At 37.7% G+C, this 10,761-nt stretch overlaps 1 protein-coding gene across 1 annotated transcript in view; it reads right to left on the reverse strand.

The window, feature by feature from the left end:
- Positions 1 to 8,164, reverse strand: part of LOC128643891 (trinucleotide repeat-containing gene 6A protein-like) — a gene marked incomplete at both ends in the record, with an annotated part of 86,897 nt that extends 78,733 nt beyond the window's left edge. The window contains one exon of the mRNA XM_053696662.1: positions 7,832 to 8,164. Coding sequence (XP_053552637.1) covers positions 7,832 to 8,164 — 333 coding nt within the window. The remainder of the gene's footprint in view (positions 1 to 7,831) is intronic.
- Between the last annotated feature and the right edge of the window lie 2,597 nt (positions 8,165 to 10,761).

The following is a 10,761-nucleotide window of genomic DNA, read 5'->3' on the forward strand; positions in this document are numbered from 1 at the left end:
TGTTATTACTATACTCTTTGGTATTTTTACCCGGCTGTTTACTTGGCCGAAACAAAGTCCTAAACAACCTTTCTACATATGTTTTCACCACCCTTGGGAGAAGAGCTGTGCTCATAGGGATGATGTTGACTAAAGAGCAGAAAGCTTTGAACTGCAGATTGAGTTATTATGTTGAACTGTTTAAAAGGTTTAAATTTGTAAATGTTTATACAATTTTGCCATTCGGCTGCATACACTTTATTGTTATCAAATACTGAGAATACCCTAATGTTTTTGTACCATTGGACTTCAACTAAATCATGAGTCGAGCAAAACAAGGGCCATATTATTCATACGCAATAGGAAGAGACATTTTTCTACATATATATTTTATATCTCACTTTACACCATACCTAATAATGTAGACAGTGGAACCTGCACCCCTATGGTGAAAGCATACTATAACATTCTGGTAGATGATTGAGCTTCAATGACCTACATGTCTGTCCCAATCAGCATAATGCTCACCTAAAACTAACCTTCTCCATGTACAGTTGATCCCTGTAAGCATCTACTTTCTACATTTATTGCTGAAGAGAGTAGTTAACACTTACACAGTCCTATTTTCCTAGGCTTTAGCTTCATCTATGGGGTACTCTCCACTTGTACTTTCCTCCTTTTCCCTATGCAAACAGACCGCACCTCAAATATCTCAAACCCTTATAACTTCACGCTTATCTACTGAAATTATCTCCTTTCTGTCCCTTAACAAGAACACTGTAATACTTTACCTGTGTGGTTTTAAACCACGTTCCATACTGACCAGTGGTGGGCGACTCCTTGCGGCCACTCGCGCTTAATTATTCTCCAAACAAATACTTCCCTAATTAGAGTTTTAACTCTCTTTTGGCTACGACCATTCTCCCGGAATTACATAAATGATAGGCACTTGGTGCCTTTAACTAGCTTATAAATATCCCCCCCCATAAAGTGCTCCTCTTTTAGTGGAGACTACCCAAGCGGTTTCTCTTGACTATACCGCAACCCTTACCTAGCTTTTCATATAACTACTTCTTCTGGTCGGGCTGACTCTGAACACTATATATTTTATACAGTTTGTATTTTATTTTTTCTCCCCTCTCTTTTTTTTTTTTTTTCTTCCCCCCCTTCCCTTCCTTCCTTTATCCTAACTTTCCTTTCACCCCATCCCTTTTAGGTCAGATCTTCATGCAATATGACACTATCAATCACTTCCCATAATGTAAGGGGTCTTAACACTCCTAGTTAACGAAGTAGGCTTTTACGCCTTCTTAATCACACAAAATCTAAAGTAGCATTTTTACAGGAGACCCACTGGGTGGCGGGCACCCCGATCCCCCTTAGGTTCAAACACTACCCAGTAGTTGAGACTGCATCCTTTACAAGCAAATCTAGAGGGGTGGCAATACTTATACACAAGAGTGTCTTATTTGAAAAGCTGGAAGTTCATGCCGACCCACAAGGGCGATTTCTAATCTTAAAATGTAAACTTGAAGGTACTATATTTACACTGGCATCGTATTATGGACCTAATATTGGCCAGAATCAATCCCTTAGGAAGTTTTTACGGTTATTAGACCTTCATAAGAGTGGAAATCTTCTACTTGCCGGAGACTTCAACATGGTCATGGACACTCTTCTAGATAGGCGTTCCTCCAGGATTAGAACTTGCGAGCCATCCTCACTTAAGGCTGTAAGACAATTTAATACCCTAATAACCCACTACAATTTATATGATATTTGGCGATCATTACATCCTAATACCAGAGATTATTCATACTTTTCTGCAGTGCACAATTCCTACTCACGCATTGATTATGTTTTCTGTGAGCCCTGGTTACTAGATTCTATACAGTCGGCACAAATCCAAGATTGCTCTTGGTCAGACCACTCTCCCATACACATAACAGTGCAATTCCCTGCTTCCCCTACTACCAGACCTACTTGGAAGCTGCCTGAATTCCTGTTTGCAGAAATTGATAATGTCAATGTAATACAGGAGGAAATCAAACAATTCATAACTATTAATGATAATGGGGCAGTAAATGACCATTGTCTTTGGAGCTCTTTCAAGGCATATATTAGGGGTATATTTCTCAAACTAGCTTCCAAACACAAGAGAAAACAGGGTGAGACATTTGCACAACTCCACATGAGACTAAGATCCTTAACGCTCCAACACAAACAAACACTTGACCCTAAAACCCTAACACAATTAGAAGAAGTGAAGGCACAAATTATTAATATTGAAAACGCTAGATTACAGTGGCAGGTACAAAAATTTAAACAAATGTACTATGCCAAAGGAAATAAAGCTGATCGTATGTTGGCCAATAAACTAAAGCAAAGAACGGCAGACGCTAGAATACCTTATTTAAATTAAGAAAAACAAGGGAGCCCCTTCCCACAAACAATAGTATGTAATGGAAGAATAGGTTTTAAATTCCTTTATGTATAAATAAAAGTAAAAAACAAACATATAGTTAAACATTTTTGTGTGGCAGAGAATATTAAAATGTACACATTTTTAGAAACATCTAATTTTCACTAAAGGACTTTTTCCTTTCATGTCCATGAGTGTCCCAGTTTTCCCATTATAAATATTAGCCAGTCAGCAACTGATCCCTGAGTGTCAGTATTACAGTCTTCCAATTAGTTTAAATATCAATTTCAGCGGCTTTTACTTTGTTTAAATAATTTTACATGAAAAAACGTTAATTGCTGCTGTAAGAAAACTATTTCAGGTTTACTTTTCCACTGTATTGCTATTCTTATCCTTCATTGTCCCAAACTGAAAAGCACTTCAACACTTCATTACACAAAATTTAAAAGGTTATATCTTTCCATTTTACAGGAAACGTTAATCCGTCCTCACAGTTACCATTAAAAAGCATGCAAGCCTGTTACAGCTAAAACCCAACCATAAAAGGGAAGAGGGTGGTACTGGTGTCACTGTACAAAGTTGCAGATTTTCTGTTTATGGTTAATGACAGCTGCTAGTATCTCCATTTCAAATTGGAAACGTAGCAAAAAAATATATAACGGATAAAAACAAATGGTGAAGTACAGGGATACCCTGATGTAATGCACATGCAGTAATTAGCGCTCTGTAAAATACTACAATAATTACTTAGCTCATAAAACATCACATTAAGTAAAAAAAAATACATCTATAATAATAATACAAAAAGTTTACTCAGACAAGCATACTTTATAAGCCATAGCAGAAGACGAATGGCAACTTATGGTCCAGTGGGCAAACATTACCCAGTAGCCCAGGTATATCGACCTACCCCCTTTAAAAATGCTATAGTTGATATTAAAAACAAATGTTTGGGGTTTCTTGGTTATTATGTGGCTCTTTCTACAATATGCACGTAGGGCAGACCACAACTATAGTGGCAAGTGTTCCTGGGGAATACAGGTGGAAACCACTGCTGAGGTGCATAGGACATTGGGCTGGGCAGGCACAGCTCTGTAAACGAGTGAGGCAGTGTAGAGACAGACAGCATGGTGTGCATATACTGTATTTACTGTTACAGTCAAACCCGACACCACCATATGTATGTATAAATATGCTGATAGAAACCTTCTGCACTGTCCCTGATTACATCATCAAGAGCAGCCGACTGGGCAATTGCCACCCTGCCCCACCCCTGGTTCATAGTATTCAAAAGTAGCTGCAGAAACACCCATTCAAATGAGCTGGTCTCTCCCCCACCCAACACTGGGAGGTTTATTTCTGCTGCTGATGCATTGTGTTTACATGGCTTTTCTATAGCCAATACTGCAGCATTAACATTTTCAGTATATGCAGTTTCAACAAGCAAAAGCAGCTACTTCAAATGACAAAATAAAGGTAAAAATGTAGCCATTTGTAATACACTTAAGAGGGTAAAAACTAATGGATTGAGAACACATTAAAAAGGTAGACATTTTTCCAGTACAATGTACCTTATGTCAAAAGCATTATTAGATAACAAACCTAATTTAGAATTCAGTGTTCCCTTTGATACTTGCACACTGAATACTTAAACTTTGAAGGGCTGAACCATTATTACTACAGCAAATACTGATGAAGTTCTTTAATGGGATATAAAGGAACCTGGCTAGGGATTTTACTGTCCTTTGTTTTAATGTGCATCTATCTGATGTTGCTTTTGACCTATTAATACAGATGACCCTAGACTCTTCACACAACCATGTTCACGAAGTGTCTAAGTGTGTGCACATGTTATTTGTATTAAAAAAAGGGACACGAAACACTAAATACATTTTATAAGCATAATATTAAGGTTTTACCTCACCTCCTGCTAGTCATTGGTACGACCATGTTGAAATTTATGCTTCACTACATTCTAGCGGTGACCGTTACACATGTGCAGTAACACTCCTTCAGATACCTGCAGTGTAACCTAGGTTCCGTAATGGCAGCCCCCATAATTAGAGGAAGGTGCATAACTATTTAGTGTCCCTGTAATATTATGGGACACGTAAACACTGTGTGTGTACGTATGAGTGTTTGTGTATGGCCAAGTGTGTGAGTGTGAATGTGTACGTGTGAGCAAGTATGTTTGTGAGTGTGTGTACACATGAGTAAGTGTTTCTATGTACAAGTGTGTGAATATGTATTTTTGTGAGTGCAAATACGTGTATGTATGAGGGTTTCTGTATATGTATGAGTGTCTAAGTGTGTGTACGTGTGAGTATGTATGTTTGAGTGTGTGTGCACGCATGAGTGTTTCCGTGTATGTATGTATATTTGTGTTTCCATGTATGTACGTGTGTGTGTGTGTGTGTGCGCACACTTTTTCCTTAATTTTAGGTGGACACTAGACACAGCTAATTCTATGCCTGTTCAAATGTGTATACATGGAATACGACGAGTATGTCAGCAATTAACAATGGGCAGGAAAGTTAAATTTACTTATTTTCTCTATACCTCATTTGAATCCGACAACGGGTTTTTTAGACAATATTATAATAATGAGGATCATAAAAAAAAAAAGGGGTCCCAAGTTAAAAAAACGTTTAAGCAGCTCCAGTCTAGACCTTAGAACTGGCAAATGTTTGCTTTTTTCTCCTTCAACATTTCTTTTAAGCAAAGAATAATCTATGTCTAACCCCCTTAGCTTTAATACATAATGTTCAATGGAAAAAAAAAAAAAAGATGAAAACTAAAAACACACATCAGAACTACATAGAAATGTTACTTATGACTAAAGAAGCTTGACAAACATGCAAGTTGGGGCATTAGACAGGCCACAAGTGAAGGAAAGCTGCCAAACAAGCAGAAAAAAAAGCCCCTAACCCCTGCGTGACACCAACTGCAAAAAAGCAAAGTGAGGCAATGCACAGGCAATTTACCCGCTAACACCAGCAGTGCACAAACTTAAGATAATTTAAAAAAAAAAAAAAAAATTCACCTAGCTGGTTAGGGGAGTGGCTGACCATATCCCGAATGGGTGGCATGCCTATGGAAAAGCAAAAAAAAGGTAAAATAAAATGTTATTTAGTTATCTATTTAACAAATCCCCTGGCACACAACCATGCAACCTACATTTAACAGCTCATCACACGGTATGAACACAAAAAAAAACCAACTCATTCTAAAATAAGGAAAGTCACAACTGTGGATTTAAAGAAATGGGGCAAAAGCATAATTTATTCTTGTCAATTCTTATCACTGTACGATAAATATATACATTTTCAAAACAATTATTAGTTGACAGAACAAAATTAAAAAAATATCCCATTGGCAGGGCTATGCATTGCAATAGCCTTTTTTTTTTTTATATATATATCTATTTATTGAATATATATATATATATATATATATATATATATATATATATATATATATATATATATATATATATATATACACACACACACACACACACACATACTGTATATATACACACACACATACTGTATATATACACACACACATACTGTATATATACACACACACACACACATACTGTATATATACACACACACACATACTGTATATATACACACACACACACACATACAGCCATATTTGAACTTGTATAGCAACGAGAAAACTTGTACACAATATTTACAGTCCAGTATTGTCATACCTTCATACCTTAACAGATTAGCAGCATTACCACCTTCTTGAGCCTTTGTATAAGCATAGGCCCCACACAAAAAAAGAAAAAGAAAACAAGTAAAAAAAAAAAAAAAAAAAAAGGGGGGGGGGGGGGGGGGATTCCAGGCCATTGCTCCCTCACTCTCCTTCTATTCAAGCCAATAGTTCGGGAAAATCCTTGTTAAGACCGACATCGAAAGATCAGATTTTTGGAACTGTGCGACTAGCTGTTTCTGGATGCCTACTGGAGGAGTCAAGATGACTACCCCATTTTGTCAAAAAGCCTTTAACCCTCTTCTCCTGAGATAATGACGGATCATATGTTTCTATATTTAGTTGAGTAAGGATTCTATTCATAAATTCTTTTATGCATTACAACCATCCTTGACAGGCAAAGAATTACTACACGAAAACGCTCAAACATACGTGTACTAGTTACTGACTAATAAGAATATTTAGGAAGCTGAAGGATGGGGCAAAATAAATTATCATTAACCCCTTGTGCCTTTTGAACGTCTGTACGTCATAGGGTAATTTGCCGAATGTACCCTGTTGACGTAGTACCTTTGTCCAACCTTGTGCCTCATGCTGCGGTCTCCACTGTAAGCTTTGCAAGTGAAAACTTCAGCCAGAGACAGAAGGCATCTGCCTTCATATAGAAAGGGAGTGCTAATCGTGCTCGCTTTAACATATGAAGACAGATCACTGATGCAGACAGTGACACTGTCTGCATCGGCTTGCGGTGGTGCAGGCAATTAGGGAGGGAGAGGTGAGTGGGCGGTGCACCACAGGAGGAGGGAAAGGAGAAAGGAGAAAGGGGGGTTCCCTACCTAAATGTTTAGTGAGGGAAGGGATGGGTTTCTTACACTAAGGAAAAGGGTGAGGGGGAGTGGGGTCCAACAACCAATAAGGGGTTATGTTTTAACACACCTATAGAAAATAAAAATGGAAGATAATGTTCCTATAAAAAGGGAAAAATGGACAGTAAACTTACAAGACATTTCCGCTGTCTTGCAATAGAACATATAAGCCAAATCTAAACGTTTTTGCAATTGTTTGTAACAGCCGAACTCCACCCACTTCTTGGCTTAATTTGAGGAGCCAATATAGGCTGGAGTCTGCAAGCAACAAGGCTAGCCACAGTAAATGTCAGTACAAAGTGTTTTGCAGGTATCTGGTAAAGCCAATTGGGAAAATAAATAGAAGAAGTTAGCCTCAAGAAGTCAGCAGAGCAAATTTAAAGTTCCGAGAATTATAAAAATTCACAATTTTCAAAGCTAAATTACATAAAAAGGGGCAAAATAAATACAAATATACTGCAAAGTTTTTTTAACTACATAACTAAAATCTCAGTTTTACGGTCGCTTTAAAATCGGTTTATTAAATAACCACTTAAAATCTTTATTATTAAATCAATAATCTTGGCAATTAACCTCAACTACACACAAAAATTAGCGCCTACAGCCATTTTTGTTATAGCTGTAAATTAAAAATAAATACATTAAAAAAAATAAAAAATAAAAAAAAGTATTAAATCAGACCACTTCTTTCAAAGATGTATTCCGGCTTCACCCATTTCCAAGCAGTGCGCCATAAACTTAGCACAATCCTTTGTGTAATAAAACCGACTATTTTTATATATATAAAAATAAAAATCTATTTTTTTTTACAAGCAAAGTTTGAAAGGAACTTTACCTGGCTGATTTTTGCAACTGTCCTTTACTTCTTCAGTCAGAGGGTGCTCCTGCCCCACTGCAGTTTTGCTTCCTGACTCTACTACCACAGTGACTAAACCCAGGTTGGCTGCAATGGCTGGAAACTGCTGCCCACGTTTTAGTAGATGCTTCTGCTCCTGCTGTCGGAAACGCGGTGGAACTTCACGGGGAGGGTAACGAGGCACCGTTGTTTGCTGCAGCTGCGAATTGATTGCTGTGGGCTGCTTGGCATTATTATTTTGAATGCTGGTTTCCGTGGAAATGCCAATAGTCCCGTTCACAGGTTGTGGCTGGCTTTGTATTTGATCTGGCACTAAATAAAGAGAGAAATAAGTTAAGAAAATAGACATTATTAAAATAGCACTAACAAATATTCTAACTGCATTTGAGGACAGCTTTTCAGCAAAGCTACATAATCATTAAAGCGAACAACTTATTACATGCTTCATAGTGGGTAAACCGTATCAAGGACGTTCTCCCTTACAACTGTATTTCTTCCAATTGTAACGGCATTATGCAATTTCTTTTTTAATTTTGTTACGTAAAGTACTGTATTTTTTTTTTATTAACAAAAACTACTGCTTCTCTGACAAAACCTATCCTGTCAGGCTATTGCTAACTTGTCCTTCTCAACAAGTGATGAGCAAGTTGTCCCTAAAAAAAAAAAAAAAAAAAAAAAAAAAAAAAACACGACTACCTACGTATGCAGCATGCATTTTCGTTTAGTATTTAAATGTTATACAGATTTTTACATAGCCTTTCTATGTAAAATAGATAAACATTAAAAGGGGGGGGGTGCAGGGGTCTCTACAGGAAAGCATATGTTCAATGTTCTATAGTAACATAAGGTGGATTACTATTCCGTAAATACTATAAACAGAAAGTCTGTTCTTACCCATGCTCAGAAGAGGCAGAATCCATGACTGCTCCCTTATTTCCCCGAGGGCAGTGGCTACACTGAGTACTCACTGTGCAAGAAAACAAGTTGTTTGCTGGTTTCTTTTCATGTTACCTTTGATTTAACCTTTTTTCTCTCTAAAGCAGCCATGCGTCACATCCCTTTAAACTTCAATTGTATAATTTTGTATATATCAATATATAAAATGTATTCCCAGGCTCAAAGGTTTGCCTACTCAATATTCTGATTGGGTCCTAAACTGCAGTTAAATATGCCAATCCCTGAATTACCAAACTTAACTTGAATGGCTTTTCACACTGCCCTCTGCATCTTCAAATTGATATGAATTATTCTACCCAGGATTCAAGCACAAGGAAGGACATCACTTACAGGAATTTATAAAAAAAATACTTTATAGATTGAACATTTTAGCACTGATAAAAGCTACTTCATACTAACCATTTACTAGACCAACAAAAACGGTTGCTTTACAGCTATAGCTAATTCCAATATCAGGCATAAGTGTACCCTTAGAAAAGGGATACAAAAAACATAATTTATGCTTACCTGATAAATTTATTTCTCTTGTAGTGTATTCAGTCCACGGATCATCCATTACTTATGGAATATATTCCCCTCCCAACAGGAAGTTGCAAGAGGATCACCCAAAGCAGAGCTGCCATATAGCTCCTCCCCTCACATGTCATATCCAGTCATTCGACCGAAACAAGACAAGAAAGGAGAAACCATAGGGAGAAGTGGTGACTGGAGTTTTAATTAAAATTTAGATCTGCCTTAAAAAAAGACAGGGCGGGCCGTGGACTGAATACACTACAAGAGAAATAAATTTATCAGGTAAGCATAAATTATGTTCTCTCTTGTTAAGTGTATTCAGTCCACGGATCATCCATTACTTATGGGATACCAATACCAAAGCTAAAGTACACGGATGATGGGAGGGACAAGGCAGGAACTTAAACGGAAGGAACCACTGCCTGTAGAACCTTTCTCCCAAAAACAGCCTCCGAAGAAGCAAAAGTGTCAAATTTGTAAAATTTTGAAAAAGTGTGAAGCGAAGACCAAGTTGCAGCCTTGCAAATCTGTTCAACAGAGGCCTCATTCTTAAAGGCCCAGGTGGAAGCCACAGCTCTAGTGGAATGAGCTGTAATTCTTTCAGGGGGCTGCTGTCCAGCAGTCTCATAGGCTAAACGTATTATGCTACGAAGCCAAAAGGAGAGAGAGGTTGCCGAAGCTTTTTGACCTCTCCTCTGTCCAGAGTACACAACAAACAAGGAAGAAGTTTGACGAAAATCTTTAGTTGCCTGTAAATAGAACTTCAGGGCACGGACTATGTCCAGATTATGCAAAAGTCGTTCCTTCTATGAAGAAGGATTAGGACATAATGATGGAACAACAATCTCCTGATTGATATTCCTGTTAGAAACTACCTTAGGTAAAAGCCCAGGTTTAGTACGCAGAACTACCTTGTCTGAATGGAAAATCAGATAAGGAGAATCACAATGTAAGGCAGATAACTCAGAGACTCTTCGAGCCGAAGAAATAGCCATCAAACACAGAACTTTCCAAGATAAAAGCTTAATATCAATGGAATGAAGGGGTTCAAACGGAACTCCTTGGAGAACTTTAAGAACCAAGTTTAAGCTCCACGGAGGAGCAACAGTCTTAAACACAGGCTTAATCCTAGCCAAAGCCTGACAAAAAGCCTGGACGTCTGGAACTTCTGCCAGACATTTGTGTAAGAGAATAGACAGAGCAGAAATCTGTCCCTTTAACGAACTAGCAGATAAGCCCTTTTCTAAACCCTCTTGTAGAAAGGACAATATCCTAGGAATCCTAACCTTACTCCATGAGTAACTCTTGGATTCGCACCAATATAAATATTTACGCCATATCTTATGGTAAATTTTTCTGGTAACAGGCTTCCGTGCCTGTATTAAGGTATCAATAACTGACTCCGAGAAGCCACGCTTTGATAGGATCAAGCGTTCAAT

The sequence above is a fragment of the Bombina bombina genome, unplaced genomic scaffold (assembly GCF_027579735.1).
Source record: "Bombina bombina isolate aBomBom1 unplaced genomic scaffold, aBomBom1.pri scaffold_1096, whole genome shotgun sequence".
Taxonomy (NCBI): domain Eukaryota; kingdom Metazoa; phylum Chordata; class Amphibia; order Anura; family Bombinatoridae; genus Bombina; species Bombina bombina.